This window comes from Sander lucioperca, chromosome 13 (assembly GCF_008315115.2).
Source record: "Sander lucioperca isolate FBNREF2018 chromosome 13, SLUC_FBN_1.2, whole genome shotgun sequence".
Classification (NCBI taxonomy): domain Eukaryota; kingdom Metazoa; phylum Chordata; class Actinopteri; order Perciformes; family Percidae; genus Sander; species Sander lucioperca.
The window spans coordinates 36036054-36053867 of record NC_050185.1 but is presented as its reverse complement, the minus strand read 5'-3'; the positions used below and the strand labels follow the sequence as shown (position 1 = coordinate 36053867).

The window sequence follows — 17814 nt, the reverse complement described above, 5'->3', positions numbered from 1 at the left end:
GTGCGTCCCGCCTCCTGTGCACCATGGATGTCTGAGCCTCAGCAACTACTAACTATAACGATACGATGTGCCTGTTCCCAGCATTAGCACAACATTTAGCGATGGTTAGCTTGTTACCTGTGACGATATAGTATGCTAAATGTAACGTCTCTTTCACATTAGCAAGTGACTGACCTATTTAGGTGCGTTTTGAGATGCCTGATGAAGTTGTCTTGGTGCCACACACCTTGCATGTAGCTGTTCTCTTACTGCCTCTGTTTACCAAGTTATTGAAAGTAAATCTAATGACAAAAGGCACAACTCCGGGAGGACTTGGTGTCACCATGTCAATGCATTTGTTTATACGTGAGTGTGTGCACATAAGGCATAACGCATGAGTTACGTTGCACATTATGGCAAAAGGGCAGGGGACATGCAGCTCGACATATGTTTCCCCAACGTATATGCACCAATAAAAGTAATACACAAGATTTCATGTCATAATAAAGCTACAAACTGTATTTTATTAATGGAAGGTTACTGTATTTTTACAAGTTATTTTCTGTTACAGTATTTTTTGTGTGTGTGTGTGTGTGTGTGTGTGTGTGTGTGTGTGTGTGTGTGTGTGTGTGTGTGTGTGTGTGTGTGTGTGCGTGTGTATGTGTGTTTTCGTTTAACTATATTCGTGGGGTCCAAAAACCGGGTGTCCAGTATACTTGTGGGGTCCCGACAGCTTTGTGAGGCCAAAATGCTGGACCCCACAAGGTTAAAGGTCTGTTTGAGGGTTAAGACTTGGTTTTAGGATTAGGGTTAGAATTAGGTTATGGTTAGGGTGAGGGTAAGGGTTAAGGTTAGGCATTTAGTGGTGATGGTTAAGGTTAGGGTAAGGGGCTAGGGAATGCATTATGTCAATGACGGGTCCCCACAAAGATAGTGCCACACACTATGTGTGTGTGTGTGTGTGTGTGTGTGTGTGTGTGTGTGTGTGTGTGTGTGTGTGTGTGTGTGTGTCCCAGTGACATTCACATGTCAAACATGTTTCCAATATTTTCCTTTAAACAGAACACTGCAAACTGATTTTATTTGAATAATGTTTATTGTGTTTTAAGTGTTAACACTTAATTTAGCTATTCATCTTTCTCCAGTGGGGAGGGATGGTTGGGCCACAAGTTGTTAACTAACTGTTCAGCTCCCTGGAAGTTATGAAACTTGTAGCGAGGTATAATTGAAGGATATCCTTCATGGCAGAACTTGAGGTTGTCTCTCAGTCGGCCGGCATCAAAGTTCAGCACCTAAAACAGAAAAACAAGAGGAGAAGATGAGGAGCAGAACAAGTGGAGGGTCTCTGAATGAAAGGGTTAAAAAGGTGGCGCGGTGTATTATGACTTGGATACTGCGGCTCCACCGTCCGATCAAGACTGTGATTCTCTGGTTTACATATGAGGACGTATTTCCTGGCACCACTAGGGGACGTTAAATGTTATAGTACATGTCCATATATGTGTTGTTTTCACAGATGCAGTGGTGTAGTACCCACTAAGAAAGCGCCAGGATTTCCATATACCCACTTGAAAATGCCCAGTGACACGTAACAACATACTTCCCATTATATGTTTGATATATTTCGAATTGTCATCTGTGTTCTTTTTCTTTGCATAGGCTAAATAAAGGGATTTCCACCGCAAATTGCGTATCCAAATTCAGAAAATGAAGTTGCTGACGCTCAAAACTTCCCTGGGGAGGACAGCCAGACCCCCCTACTATGATATGCCCCCCCCTCCCCCCCCATTCCCCAAATGCAGATTCTGGTCAATATATATATACAGTACAGTATACCCATTACAATACATTAGACTACACCACTGCACGGATGGGATCGCTCCCCTTCCCAGCATCACAAGCTAGTGTTCGCGCCTCTAGTTTCCAGTCATTGACCAATGACAAGCAAAGAAAACCGGCTCCGCCCTCCTACAACCACGATGGCTGCAGCTAATTGGACGAACACGTCATGTGGGGCTGGCTGCTCCGTGATATTGACACCGACTATAACAGCGGCTCGTACAGAATACAATCTCTTATTTTATGAAAATAGTTCACCGGAACGTGTTTCTGAAAACATTTTAAGACAGAAATAGACCGTGCAGCTGCTAAATCTGTCGACAAAGGTCAGTTTAAAAGACTTTTGTCAGCTTTTGAGAGGCGGCGAGTCGAACCAGCCGCTCCTCATTTCAACCTAGAGCTCTGGTTCTCAAATGGGGGTCCGTGTCCCCCTAGGGGTCCTTTGGAGGACTGCAGGGGGTACGTCAGATATTGTTGCTAAATGCTAATTCATAAAATAACTACTATAATACTGAATGAATTAAAATAAAATTCAGGATCTATTCCACATTTTTCTTTTGAAAACCACAAAAAAATGCATCCAAGCTGGGATTAACTCCTGATTGGTCAGATGGGTGTAAGGGCGGGACTTAGATACTAAAGCTAAGGCGAGGGACTTAGAAGCTATGGGCCCTATTTTAACGATCTAAGCACACGGCGAGAAGCGCCTGGTGCAGGTGCGTTTAGGGAGTGTCCAAATCCACTTTTGCTAGTTTGACGGCAGAAAAAAAGTGTCCGTGTGCCGGGCGCATGGTTCTAAAGGGTTGTACTTAGTGTCTTCATTAATCAGAGGGGTGTTTGGGGCGTAACATGCAATCAACCAATCAGAGATCATCTCCCATTCCCTTTAAAAGCCAGGCGCGTTTGGACCTTGGAGCATTGCTGTTATGATGGAGGATTTACACCGTAATATTTTTATTTGTAATCTTCTGCATGTGTGAGTGCTGCTGTGCGTCCCTGTGTGTGTAACAAGCATAGTGCGCGCGCTGTGCACGAGCCTAGGAGCATTTTACTAATGCTCTGTTAAAATAACAATGAAATGCTGCGTTATTGACTTTAGACCAGGTTTTTGTTGGTCAGTGGGTGTAGGTGCATTTGCTATTTAAACGACGTGGGCGCTGGACGGGAAACTGACAACTGCTTCGGTCTTAAACTAGCAAAGACACTTGCGTCAGGCTTTGCGCTGCGCCGGGTGCAAGATAGGGCCCAGAGGCTTCACCATCTGACTACTACTGCGCAGACTCTGGCTCCAAAATTACAAGATGGCAGCGCCCATTTTTGGGAGATTTGGGCTTCAGTTTGTATAGTGGTCTAGCCGGTTTGCTGCTTCCTGTTTGGTGCTGGAGACAGAGAGCACTCATTAGTTGTTGTTCACCCCCTTAAACCAAACGATTGAGACGACGGGAGCACCCCGACTCTAGCAACACGCTCAGGATTTCATTCCCAGATTGGACATCTGTCTGAGAAAGAGGAATCGCTTGACAAGTAATTTGCTGGACAGTTGGCATAAGTTTTGAGCCAGCAGATCGATTTGGAACTTCTCGACCCCTTTATCTTTATAATATGGACAGAAAAGACCAAACAACAAGACTGAAAAGGAGACGGGACTGTCTGTAGAGAGTGAGAAGATTGAGCAGTGAAGGTACCTGTTCTTCCACATGCAGGGCGATGGAGACATTATCCCAAACATAGAACTGAACTTCTCTACCAAACAGCTCCTTCACTTCCATCTGATCAGGTCCCTCGATCAACTCATATCTGACAAAAAACAGAGACAAAGATAACGTTGAAGACTTTCACTCATTACTATTACTAAAGATATGGCAGCTACAGAGAGACAACTGGAAACTACAAGTTCCAGGTCAGTTCAGTGTCTGTAATAACATCAGGATAGGTGAGTGTCTGTGGTCAGTTCAGTGTCTGTAAGATGCATCGTTGCATTTCAAGTGTTGCATATATACGGTAACTTGGCCAGGGTTTCCGCGTGGTCTTAAAAAGTCTTAAATTATCTGAAGGATTGTGTTCTAGGTCTTAAATCATTTTCAACAGGTCTTAATTTTCCTACGTCCATGTAATGCCTCCTCTGGTGCTCATTGAAATGTTTTTTATATTCTGTGGTGTTGTAGTTCTTTCTGTCACTAGTCTGAATATAATTCGCTTTATTACGACTACAAATAAGACCAACATGCAACTTAACTTACAGCCAATCAGCTTTCGTGTTATTGGTGCGAGTCTCTTTCAGATTGTACCACAGACATAAATATGTGTTATCTAACAGTGATCTGAGTTATCTTAATTTAGCATGGCTGCTAACAACCCTCGCCCCCTTTTTAACCCTTTCATTCAGAGACTCTGCACTTGTTCTTGTACTTTGATGCCGGCCGACTGAGAGACAACCTCAAGTTCTGCAGTGAAGGATATCCTCTAATTAACCCTCCCTACAAGTTTCATAACTTCCCAACAGAGGAGCTTGTTAATAAATTGTGGCCTGACCATCCCTCCCCACTGGAGAAAGATGAATAGCTAAATTAAGTGTCAACAGTGTCACCATCTGATAGTTTCTCACTATTAAAGTGTCTTCCCTGAATCTTCCTGCCTCTGAGTCTGTTTTTGGGTTCTTCCTGTCTGTGTGGTGTCCATCAGTCGTTAAGACCTGACATCCTGCTTTACTTTGGTAAACCCTAAATAATATCACTATATTGTATTGTTATACTGTATACTTAACAGTATTTTTTATATTTCTTACTGTCCTTTCTGTTTTTTACAAGTTAAGTGAGTGTTGTACTTTGAGAGCAAAGATTAACTGGAGTCAAATTCCTTGTTTGTTTACGCAAACCTGGCCAATAAAGCCAAAAATTCTGATTCTGATTATTTATTTATTTATTTCTATTTTCATTCTGTCAGAGTTCTGCTGCCTCCTGCTGGTCATCACTGAGTACTACATGCATTCTGTGTCATAGAAATACACTGTATTATATTATTATATAAGTAAGTATGTTAAGATGCAAAAGTGGAGGAAGTAATACATCGAACAAAGTGACAAAAACAGGAAGTACTCAGATCTATTAAAGTACTAATAATACCATACAATAAAATACTCTTTTACAGCCAATAGTTAGTTAGTCGGTTGGTCAGTAAGTCAGCTAATTTAGCTTTAAGTGCAATCTTCTAACAACATGTTCATCATATGCTCTGTTTCCCACTGTCTCCATGTTCAGATAAGGAATAATTTAGATTAAAAAGACAAAATCAAAGTCTCTCTCTTGTCAAGCATTAACATCAGATAAACAGTGGAGGAGGAAATGGACATGAAAGTTCATTCTTGATCTTGAGATGAAAAGTCTCTCAGTCTTTATCAGACAGAGTTGGCTCTGCTCTGGGAAAGCTCTGGAAAAAGGGAGTTAAATGGAATTTAGAGAGAGTTAGTGTTTTTCCATTTGATCGTATTAATAAGACAAATGAAAATGAACGTAGATAAGAAGCCATGTCAGTGCACATCTTAAAAAGCATTTTAAAAGTTGTTATAAATGTTATGTTCTGTATTCTCTTGTTAATTAAACTATATGGCCTTTTAACGTCCAGCAGCACTTCCCTCTGCTAGTGATGAGTCAGCAGAAACTCTTTCTGAACTGAACACACAAACAGCAGCAGAACAGAACCTGTTACATCTGACAACACAAACACAATCCCTTCACGGTGTGTGCTCCCTTGTTGGCTTTAGGAACTAGCACCTTGTATGTTAGTGTCCCTGATGTTGTCCTGGCCTGGGTGGGGCCAGCATTGTCATTGAAATGCATGATGCCACTATCAGTGTTGTTGGCTAAAGCCTGGTTCACACGGGACGATTTTAAAATTGTCGGCCGATTTTCCAATCCTGAGAGACTCCACACACGGCGATAAAAAATCACGGTCTAACAGTTTTGGTCGTACAGCGTGTGGTACAACACATCACACACGAACCGATCTGACTCCCGAGCATTCCCAGGTCAGACGGGAAATCTCGCAAAATCCCTCGAGATCAAACGTGACTTCAGAGTAAACAATCATGGCGGACGAAGAGGATGCAGTGGCGATAGTTTGTAGTTTGTTTTTAACCAAAAAAAAACGTTATCAAAAGAAAAGGCGATGGTCAAAGAAGTGGAGACAACGCCAGCATGGACTATACTTGCTCTACTTATCTCCGACGTCCACCGGACTTTCTGGTGCGCCGTGCCGCCGGCTGTTTTGATGTTGTTTCCCGGTGCTTTCCTCGCCGCCTCGTCACCTCTCTTTCTGATTGGCTACACGCCACAGTCCACAGGCTGCGTGCTCGTTTGTCCCCGGGGGACACCACACACGAGGAGGAATCGGGCCAAAACAATCCAACATGTTGGATATCCCCGATTTGAGATGGGAGCGGTCCCGACGTCCTTCAGAGCAGACGAGAGCAGTCTTAACACACCACACACGGCAGGAACATCTGATCAGATTATTTTACCATAATCGGAGCATCCTTAAGATTGTCTGAAGGGGGGAATCGGGGCTAAAACCGGCCTAATTATCCTGCCGTGGGAACCAGGATTAAGTGTGCTTTGTGTACGAAGAATCTGAATACTGGAGGTAATTATGTTTGCACAACAAGATATATTGCAACTATGAAGAGTCTTATTATGGCTGAATACCTTATAAACCCTAACCCTAACTCCAGATACCCGGACCCCCCCAATACAATAAAACTGCACATTTTAGAGTGGCCTTTTATTATGGCCAGCCTAAGGCACACCTGTGGAATAACAATGCTGTCTAATCAGCATATTGATATGCCACACCTGTGAGGTGGATGGATTATCTCGGCAAAGGAGAAGTGCTCACTAACACAGATTTAGACAGATATTGTGAACAATATTTGAGAGAAATAAGCCTTTTGTGTGCATAGAAAAAGTCTTATATCTTTGAGTTCAGCTCATGAAAAATGGGGGCAAAAACAAAAGTGTTGCGTTTATAATTTTGTTTAGTATAGTTTAGGAATGTGAGTGAAACTGTTTTTTTGTGAAAATGTAAGGAGTAGAAGAAAAAAGTCTGCTGTGAAATATTACTAACAAGGCTCAAAATATCACCACACTTCCACGGTAGCATCATGAGGGTCCCTATGTGGTGGGTAGCGGGAGATAGAGGACCCAAATGCAGGGAGAGGCCGGCAGGCAGGAGAAGGTTTGAATTTTCTGTATTTAATCCAACAAAAAACGGCAGTACAGAGACTGGAAAAAACTCACAAAGTCAGGCAGTAGTGATGTTACCCGTGAACCCTCTGCTTCGAAGCATGTATCAAAGAAATGAACCTATTTGGAATGAAGCTTTGTATCGGAGGTTGATTGGTTTTGTGATAATCACGTGACCAGTGACGTCCGAACCTTCATTTCACACACACCCACGTGACTGCTTCGAAGTTGAATTCAAAGTGGTTCACTGGGTGCGCTTTGTGGGTTGTTGCAGTAGAAGAGTCAACAGAGTCAGGAAGGTTAGTTAATAGAGAGATTATTATAGCAATTATTATAGCCAGTAGAGAGTTTATTGCAAGTAAGTTTATAGCGAGTAGAAAGTTTATAAAAGAGAGTTTATAGCGAGTAGAAAGTTTATAAAAGAGAGTTTATAGCGAGTAGAAAGTTTATAGCGAGTAGAACATTTATAAAAGAGTTTATAGCGAGTAGAAAGTTTATAGCGAGTAGAAAGTTTATAAAAGAGAGTTTATAGCGAGTAGAAAGTTTATAGCGAGTAGAACGTTTATAAAAGAGAGTTTATAGCGAGTAGAAAGTTGCTCTAGGCTACGTACTCAATATAATCACAGAAATGTGTGTGCAATGTGTTCTTCATTCGTTTCCCTCCCAAATTGATGTATTTGTTTACAAACACAACCAAAATCCTAACTTTGTTTATTTTTTTTGTGGAGAAGGCAATTACATTTTTACTTATGCAAAGTCCCAAATAGGCTTAGTTATTTATGTCATTATTTATTTATCCATGAATTCATACTAAAAATGTCTTCATCTTTGACTCAAAGACATTCATGGATAATATCTGTGAAACAGTTTGTGACACAATGCTATCCTTAACTTCACCACCAGATGTCCTCATAGAGCTCTGAAGCTTCGAGTATTGAACCTTTTTTCGATATAATTGGATTGAAAGCTTCACTGGTTCAGAAAACTTCAGTTCGCCATCTCTATCAGGCAGGGAGAAATCAAAGTAACGGCAGCAGGCGATAAAATGCACAAACTGATGGACTAAACACAGGCAGGAACACACTGAACAAGCAACAGGGGAAGAACACAAATGGATACAAAACAATCCAACAAGAGGCAAAGGGAACACAGAGGTTAAACACACGAGGTAATGAACAAATGAGGGACAGGTGATACGACAGGTGGAACACATCAGGGCGGGGCAGGGTAATCAACAGAGGTGGGAAACACAGAGAGTAAAACTAGACATGACAAGACAGAAAACAGACTATCAAAATAAAACAGGAAACAGGAACAACCGACAGAAAACATGACATCAACTAAACACAGAAACTTGACACAACACAACAGAGAACACCGGACTTAACCAAAAAATACACAATATACAGAACACAGTCAAGACAGGGTAATCATCATAAACAAGGAGATAACTAAACAGAAATATACAGAATAAATATACAAACACAGGGAACACACAGAAATGATAATAAAGGCAACCGAAATATCCAAAACCAGGCAGCAGAAATGTCCAAACCATAACACCCTATATGTTAACTGAAGCATTGAGAACTTTTTAAGTGTACAGACAGTTTATTAAAAAGATAGATTATATGCAACCAGTAACCAGTAACATAGCTCAAACACTGCGTTCATGGTTCACCTGGTCATGACTGTTTTCCCAAGATGGCGCCTGCCTGTATAGTGAACGGTCTTTATAATCTTTTTAATAAACTGTCTGTTTAGTGGTGTAGAAATAGTGATTTACCCTCTTTCCCGAAGGATAGCGTTAGAAGCTAATCACCGGTTTGCCCTAGCTTGTTTCAAGCTAAATACAGATTTGATTAGCATGAAAACATATCGACAACACATATGTTATTAACCCGTAGGTTAATTTTGCGCTGGAATTGTCCTTTAACCTATCGTCTCTGATTGATCTTTGAGTTCTGGTATTAATCTTCTCATCAACGGACACGCAGGAATTAGAGTAAACAGAGTAATTGGAGTCAGATCTTTTTTGGCCTTTGTGGGCCTTCCTCTTCTTCAGAACAATTCCCTACAGCACACTCCTCCTACAGAGAGCAGATGAAGAAGTCATTGGACCAGGATTGCGCTGACGCAAAGGGCCAAAGGATCCTGGCCCCAACCAACCAATGGGAGGAGCACTCCCTGGAGTAGAATAGAATAGCAACTGTCTGTAGGAAGTCTGGGAGCTTTCAGAGTGAAGCAAAGTGACCCGCATCGATGTCTGTCATGTAATCCTTTTGCTTTATTACTTATAATAAACAGAGATCAAATGAGAGAAGCTGTTGGGGCTTTATTGACCTCCTCTCAACTAACGAAGACGACAGTATCAGCCCAGAAACTGCTGCGTGTAACTGTGACAGTAATGTTATTTAGGGTTTACCAAAGTAAAGCAGGATGTCAGGTCTTAACGACTGATGGACACCACACAGACAGGAAGAACCCAAAAACAGACTCAGAGGCAGGAAGATTCAGGGAAGACACTTTAATAGTGAAAAACTATCAGATGGTGACACTGTTGACACTTAATTTAGCTATTCATCTTTCTCCAGTGGGGAGGGATGGTCAGGCCACAATTCATTAACAAGCTCCCCTGTTGGGAAGTCTTCATATGTGACACCATCCTTTGTAAGTATTTCTCTACGGCAGGACTTGAGGTTCTCTCTCAGTCGGCCGGCAAAGTTCAGCACCTAAAACAGAAAAACAAGAGGAGAAGATGAAGAACAGAACAAGTGGAGGGTCTCTGAATGAAAGGGTTAAAAAGGGGGTGAGGATATATACGTTGTATGTGCTTTATAAACATATGAACACAAGAGTGGAGTGGATCTGTTGTGGCAGGAAGGATCAGGCAGGGTGGGCAGCAGGAATAAAGAGACTGTCCTCCCCTAAAACATGCTCCCATAGGTACTATATCTTCATATGGTTTGGAGGACTTGTTGGGAATAAAATACTGATGGACTTTTTACTTAACAGGAACACTTTAGAGACGAAGTTCACCTGAGAGACGGCTGAAATGTATCTGAGTTGTCCTAAATGTCTGAATCTGCCCAGAACCTGCAGATCCACTTTGGATCATCCTGACCTCTTTATCTTTAGAATATGGACAGAAAAGACTAAAAAACAAGACTGAAAGGAAACAGGGGTGTCTGTAGAGAGTGAGAAGAACGAGCAGTAAAGGTACCTGTTTATTCGGCACATGCAGGGCGATGGAGACGTTATCCCAAACATAATGCTCAGTTTGGCTACGACTCAACAGCTGGGCTTCCATCTGATCAGATCCCACAATCAACTCATATCTGACAAATAACAGAGACAAAGATAACGTTGAAGACTTTCACTCATTACTATTACTAAAGATATGGCAACTACAGAGAGACAACTGGAAACAACAAGTTCCAGGTCAGTTCAGTGTCTGTAATAACAGCAGGACAGATGAGTGTCTGTGGTCAGTTCAGTGTCTGTAATAACAGCAGGACAGATGAGTGTCTGTGGTCAGTTCAGTGTCTGTAATAACAGTAGGACAGATGAGTGTCTGTGGTTAGTTCAGTGTCTGTAATAACAGCAGGACAGATGAGTGTCTGTGGTTAGTTCAGTGTCTGTAATAACAGCAGGACAGATGAATGTCTGTGGTCAGTTCAGTGTCTGTAATAACAGCAGGACAGATGAGTGTCTGTGGTTCTTACCCGTGTGTCCCACTCATGGCCTCAGGCCTCCAGATGAAGCAGCCGTCTCTGTAAGTGCAGACAGCGTCTGGGTTGTCAGTCAGCAGAGGATAGTCAGAGAACTGATGCTCCTGATCTGGACTGTGGACCAGCACAACGTGATTCACTTCCTGTTTGTACAGGACAGTCTTGAACACCCGCATTACGGGAGGAGCGTCGGAGCAAAACTGGAGACAACAGAAGAGGTTTTAATGGACGACTGTACAGTAATGTTCTGAAACGTTCTGCTTCCTATATGTTAAAAGGAGGAAAGAGTTGTGTTTGAGAGTGAACTGTGTGTTTTAAGTAATAATTATAATAATAATAATAATTAAAGCTGCAAGCAGTGATGGACGGGCCCTCGCGCCTCTGCGAGTTCGGGTTACTGGCGGACGCCGCTCCTTGCGACCGTGCATTTGTGCAGCACTCAGACACTGCAAATTATCACCAATGAAAAGGGAACTCCGTGCTGAGTTCAATGATTCCTCACACAAGACTCTACGTCATACAGTTCATTAGCTGTGAAAGGGGGCGTGGCTAAAGCATAGGGGGCGGGACAAACCATGACCAATGAAAACGGAACTCTCTGTTTAGTTCAATGATAGCTCACACAATAGTGTTCAAGAAACAGGTCACCAGTTATGAAAGGGGGCGTGGCTTAAACATAGGGGGTGGGCCAAACCATGACCAATGACAAAGTCTCTGCTGAATTCAATGATACCTCACACAAGACCTTAAACGGATCAAATGTTATGAAAGGGGCGTGGCCTGTGTAAGTGGGCGTGGTTAAAGTATAGCGGCTCAGTATCACATGTACACCACACATTCTAAGTTTCATGTAAATCAGATGATGTTTGTCATATAAGGCTGATTTCCTGTTGCCAGCGGGGGGCGCTATGACAAAAAGTCAATATTGGCCTGTAGATGTCCTCAGGCCTGGACTGTTGTTGATTGTGGGAAATTTCAAGCAGATATGACAATGTACACTGTAGTTACAGCCACTTACTCATTCATCGCTAAACACTCAAAATGGCCGCCACGCCACGCCCACACCGTTTGACGAAAAGTTTTTCTTTTAATAACTTTTCATCTATAAGGTGTTGTGAAGATACAGACCAAAGTTGAAGTCCATCGGATGAAATCTCTAGGAGGAGTTCGTTAAAGTATAGCACCTTGACTTTTAGGCCTACTTCCTGTTGCCACTAGGGGGCTCTATGACTTTAAGTAAATATCGGCCTTTATTTGTCCTCAGAGTTGGACTCTTATGAATCCTGAAAAGTTTCGAGCCAATTGGACAATGTACACTCAAGTTACACCCACTTCCTGTTTCTATGGCGAAACGCACAAAATGGCCGCCCCGCCACGGCCACGCCCTATGACGAAAAGTTTTTCTTTTAACAACTTTTCATCTTTAATGTCTTAAGATGGCACAGACCAAATTTGAAGTTGATTGGATGAAATCTCTAGGAGGAGTTCGTTAAAGTACGACATGTGGAAATGTCCAAAATCTCACTAAATTTGAAATCAAAATGGCGGACATTTTTGGTACATCCTGACATGCTACATATTTCTACCAAGTTTCGTAAGTCTACGATAAACGCACTGCAGGGCTACATTTTTTAAGTTTTGTAGGGGGCACTAGCGAGCCATTTTTGTGCGGCTATTCCCGAAACGCTTAAAATATGTAAATTGCCATGCTTGATGTGCCCGCCAATTTTGGTGAGTTTTTGAATATGGTAAGCCCCTCAAAAAGGCAATTCATTTGCAGAAAATAATTCCTTCAGTTCCAATAGGGCCTTCGCTGCTGTCGGCGCTCGGGCCCTAATAATCTGACCAAAAACAATAGGTTCCTTCACACTTTCAGTGCAAGGCACCGTTGGGGCCTTGCACTTTTGTGCTCGGGCCCTAATTAAAGCTGCAAGCAGCGATGACGGGCCCTCGCTCCTTGCCCAGGGGGTACTGGCAGACATCACTACATCACATGTAGACCACACATTCAAGTTTCATGTAAATTGAAATAACTTTTGCCAAGATACAACCATGCATATTTTAACAGCCACCTACAGGAAGTTGTTCCTCTATAACTTGCGCATTGTTTTAGCTATCAAAATTCTTTTCATAACTTTTAGTCACGAGGGTCCACTGAGTCTATATCCAAGTTTTTGTGCAGATTGGACTCACGGCCCAGGAGGAGTTAGACAAAGTAGGTTTCCCATATATCGCAATGTAAATAATTAATAACCAAAATTCTAACAGCATCACCTAATGGCCGATTCACTCTAAATTTGGCATGGACGCTCAAGCCCCTATGCTGAACAACTGTGTCATGTTTGGTGTCAATCGGAATAAATCTTGGTAAAATACACAACTTCCTGTTGGTCCTGTTGGTCACGAGGGTCCACCGAGTCTATATCCAAGTTTTTGTGCAGATTGGACTTACGCCCCAGGAGTAGTTAGACAGAGTAGGTTTCCCATACATCAATATTTTGCAGATTAATTTAAAAAAATTAAAACAGCGCCATCTAATGGCTGATTGCCGCCACATTTGGCACAGATGCTAAACTGACCATGAGGAACAACCTTGTCAAGTTTCGGGGCAATCGCAATAATTGTTGCCAAGATAACGCAACTTCTTGTTTAGACAGGAAGTTGCTGTAACTTGTGCATTTTTTCAACTATCAAAATTCTTTGGATAAGTTTTCGTCATAAGGGTCAACAGATACTACCTGCAAAGATTCAAGAAGATTTAAATCACGGCCTAGGACGAGTTCGAAAGAATGTAAAACACCTGAAAAATGCATAATTAAAAATGGCCGCCTTCCGGTTGGGCGGAGCTAATGAAGGTAAATGGGAAATATGTCCGCAATGATTAGAGCAATATGGGTATTAAATCTGGTGAAGATCAGAGCAACTATGTCCAAGTTAAGGCCTTCCAGGCATTAGGGGGCGCTATGTAGCCCACTTACAGGTATGGGTCAAATCGCTGTACAGTCTCGCAAAGCTCCCAGGTGTTTATGGGGGCGCCAATTTTTATGAGTTTTCGTATATACTGAGGCTGTCAAAAATGTGCCCAAGGGGGGCGTTATAGAGCAACCATACCACTTTCAAGCCTAAATGTGAACTCAGATCAAAGAATTTTCTATTCTTACACAACTTCGAGAGTTTTCGTGCATCCTAAAGTCCTCAAACTCCTGGTCATAAAATGAAGAATTTCGCACGAAAACCAAGATGGCCGACTTACTGTCAATTGGAAAAATTAAAAAAAAATGCCTCATGGACTTCAAGATGAGACCTATGTTCCCCCAAAATTTGGTATATTAACTTCTAATTTTTTCAGAATTCCGAAGCTCATTAGAGGGCTCTATGGAGCCCCCTGACAAGGCTCGAGTCCAATCACTACATAACTTTGTAGTTTTTGCCAGGTCTGACATGTATGCAAATATTTGTGAGTTTTCCAGCATGCTAAGCCCTTCAGAAATGTGAGTGATGTCGCGGAATAATAATCCTTACAAAAACAATAGGTTCCTTCGCACTTTCGTGCTCGGGCCCTAACTACAACTGCAAGCAGTTATTACGGGGTCCAAGCCTCCCAGCGCCAGTCGCCCCCGGCGACCCGGGGAGTGTGCGAAAGTGGGACCCAAAGCATAACGGTGGGGAGGCAAACATCAGGAAATATCAAAAGGTGTGAGCCGCAAGGTCTGCGGTACATTGTAAATATCCCAGAGCCCCAAGGATTTTTGACAACCTCTGGTCCGTCTGCTTTTATTTTCTATAAAAGCTTGTAAAATATCAAAATTGGGCTATTAGAATATTTGTGCTGAAAAGGTTGTAGGACCATAAAGACAAATAAATAAATAAAACGCAACATGAATCTCACAGATATATATTGATATCACACACAGAGCAATGCCACACAAGCATTTGTGTTGTCTAAAACAGTTCTATATATTTGGAGTCATCCAGTGCAAAAATAAACATATTGAACATTATAACTCATATATAAAGGACAAACTATTTACATTTCTTACATACAGTGTATCAATCTTGGATGTAACAGTATGGATTAAAACTCTGGACTTCTAGGCTGGATACAAAACCTTCTGTAAGGGCTAGGAAGACAAGAAAGACATCAGCAGAACGGGGCGACTGTTCACTTTTAGCTCCAAAAGACTGTATGTTTCTACTAGTTATAATTATAAAGTTATTAAGTTATGAATCAGAAGTGACATTTGGTGTGGTATATGCTCGACCTCAGAAGGGGTAAAAGGGCCCAAAATGCTCTACGTTGACTATAGCACCCCCTAATGGCCGATCTTTACCAAATTTGTTACAGAGCCTCAGAGCGGCATGCCGAACAAGCATCACAAGTTTCGTGTTGATAGCATATATTCTGGCAGAGATATTGCAATTTCAAATTTTCAATTTAAACGCATTGAGTTATTGGCCAAAACAAATAAACTTTGATTATAGCGCCCCCTAATGGCCGATCTTTGGCAGATTTGGTACAGAGCATTGTAGTGGGATGTTGAACAATGATCTCAAGTTCTTTGCTGATAACATTTAATTTGGCCGAGATATGATACGTTAATATGACTTTAACTTAGCAAAATTCTTTTGATAAATTTTGGTCAGGTCCATCTGGACATGCTAACTACCAGGTTTCGTGCAGATCGGTCGCATGCCCTAGGACAAGTTCAAAAATGTTGGTTTTGCCCATTGCACGATATTGCAGAAAACCATCTTAGCGGAAATGGGCGGGGCCTATATCATGAAAAGAAAGCTGAGCCAGAAGGCAAAGCTCTCAATCTACCGGGAGGAGGCCTCGGGGAAGACCCAGGACTAGGTGGAGGGATTATATCTCCAAGCAGGCCTGGGAACGCCTCGGGGTCCCCCAGTCAGAGCTGGTTAATGTGGCTCGGGAAAGGGAAGTTTGGGGTCCGCTGCTGGAGCTGCTACTCCCGCGACCCGATACCGGATAAGCGGACAAAGATGGATGGAATAATAATAACAATTAAAGCTGCAAGCACCAATATACATGCCCTCACATCTTTCCTGCTAATATTTGCGGGAACAAGAATGACCTGATGTCTATCACTCTATTGATTGTTTTTACTTCTGCCAAACTGATGGAGCTTAATTCTAACCCTGTACCTGTTCTCTGTAGGCCTCTAGTAGGTCCTTCAGGGGGAAGGTGAAGCGGTACGAGCCCAGCCTGGAGGTCTTCAGGAAGGCTGGAGAGGTGGTGAACTTCTCCAGGAGATCCATCTGATCTGGGTAGGTTTTCTCCAGGAGTCTCCTCTCAGCTGACGTTATCTCATCAGGTCCAACAGACAGACTCCACCACAGCAGATCAAACCCAGAGGACGGGTCCTTGAAGGGGGCCTGAGAGCAACAACAAAATCTGATATCACCATATTCTTGACCAAATATCTCAATGTCAATATTGCGATGATAATTGGTGCTATAACAAAATGTCTCAGGGAAGTCTCTCTCTCTCTCTCTCTCTCTCTCTCTCTCTCTCTCTCTCTCTCTCTCTATGTCTCCCTCTCTCTCTTTCTCTGTTAAAATCAGTCGGGAAGCGAACAGCAAGCCTAACTTTACTTTTAATGATATTAAACAAAGGGAAATGTTCTCCGTTAGTCCTATAATGGTCATAAATGGATACTAGAGTAGCCTACTTCCTTCTTTAGTGCTGCAATTAATAAAATACAGAGGAGGAGAAAAGAGCATCTGTCTTCACAAACATCATCTGTTGAGTGTTTGATGCTAATTTATTTGTGATTTAGAAAGTAATCAATATGAAACAATAGTAAAATAAGCGTTATTTCTCTATTTCTGTAAAATAGTGTTAAAATCTCATCTCGATCTCGTGAGCTGGGTGTCTCGTCACGCCCCCAGTGAATACTCTGACTAAGTGGTTAAAGGCAAATAATAGAACAGCTACAACTGTCTGGTGAGTTCAGAAAATTACATCACTTTACTGTAAAACAGCCTTTAGAACCAGGAAGAGACAACATTTAAGACATGATCTAGTCTCATATATCACAGTATTGATATAATGTTGATATATTTCCCAGTCCTACCTTGAAGCCGTTATCCGTCCTGATGCCTCGCAATCCCTCTTTGTCTGTGTCATGTTTGACATGAGATACATAAAACTCTGGGCGAGGAGATTCGGGGATGTTGTCTTTGAAGAGATAATCACTTCGCAAACCTGCAGCTTTAGCTTTCTCTTTTAAATCATTTAGCCTTAAGTGCTGACTTCTCCAAAAATGTTCCTTAGATCCTCTCCTGTTCCATACTGCTTCCATGTCTAGATGAGGAATGATAGATAGCTAGATTAAAAAGACAAAATAAAAGTCTCTCTCTCTGAGTCTGTATCTGTGGAGTGAAGAGATCTCAGATCACAACAGGTAATATAGCCTCCGTATAAACCACACCTGTATTTTCTCTACAGACCTCACACACCCAGAGGAGGTGAAGTAATGTCCCGCCCTGCTCTTTCTGATTGGCTTATTAGGTATTCTCACCAACCTACGAAGGCAACGAGTAGCCTACTAGCAAATCAGAGGCAAGTCGTGCGTTTGTTTTGCATAACTCACTCACAGAGGAAGTCAACATGTTGTCTCAGGGTGACTTCAGGGAAGCAGGAGGATTTCACAGTTCTGTTGTTTCAGTTGACATTGTCCTGCATTAACATCCACATCAGATCAACAGTTCATTTTTTCCATTTGATCGTATTTATAAGACAAATGAAAATGAACGTAGATAAGAAGCCATGTCAGTGCACATCTTTAAAAAGCATTTTAAAAGTTGTTTTATATGTTATAATCTGTATTCTCTTGTTAATTAAACTATATGGCCTTTTTAGGTCCAGCAGCACTTCCCTCTGCTAGTGATGAGTCAGCAGAAACTCTTTCTGAACTGAACACACAAACAACAGCAGAACAGAACCTGTTACATCTGACAACACAAACACAATCCTGCCCTCAGACAACCATCAGACAACCATCAGA

At 42.1% G+C, this 17814-nt stretch overlaps 2 protein-coding genes across 4 annotated transcripts in view; one reads left to right on the top strand and one right to left on the bottom strand.

Annotated features, from left to right (window-relative positions):
* LOC116036424 (bromodomain-containing protein DDB_G0280777-like) overlaps positions 1–17814 on the top strand; it is a 1700590-nt gene that overhangs the window by 911105 nt on the left and 771671 nt on the right. The gene's annotated exons all lie outside the window — the stretch shown is intronic.
* Positions 1061–17263, bottom strand: LOC116065178. Of its 3 annotated transcripts, none has more exons than XM_031320610.2 (5): positions 16882–17262; positions 15950–16180; positions 10781–10986; positions 10279–10393; positions 1061–1271 (listed from the first exon to the last, which is right to left on the bottom strand). In XM_031320610.2, the coding sequence occupies exons 1-5, from the start codon at positions 17107–17109 to the stop codon at positions 1107–1109; spliced, it is 945 nt and encodes a 314-aa protein (XP_031176470.1). In that variant the 5' UTR covers positions 17110–17262; the 3' UTR covers positions 1061–1106. The 3 variants fall into 3 exon arrangements, with proteins under 3 accessions (XP_031176470.1, XP_031176471.1, XP_031176472.1); XM_031320611.2 differs by lacking the exon at positions 10279–10393 and adding an exon at positions 3504–3615 and having other exon boundaries at positions 16882–17259; XM_031320612.2 differs by lacking the exon at positions 1061–1271 and adding an exon at positions 9564–9787 and having other exon boundaries at positions 16882–17263.

Coding starts and splice junctions, on each gene's coding strand:
- LOC116065178 (XM_031320610.2), bottom strand. CDS start 17,109: ATGGAAGCAGTATGGAACAGGAGAGGATCTAAGGAACATTTTTGGAGA. Junction 16,181..16,881: donor GGACGGATAACGGCTTCAAG/GTAGGACTGGGA, acceptor TGTTGCTCTCAG/GCCCCCTTCAAGGACCCGTC. Junction 10,394..10,780: donor GCCATGAGTGGGACACACGG/GTAAGAACCACA, acceptor GTTATTTGTCAG/ATATGAGTTGATTGTGGGAT.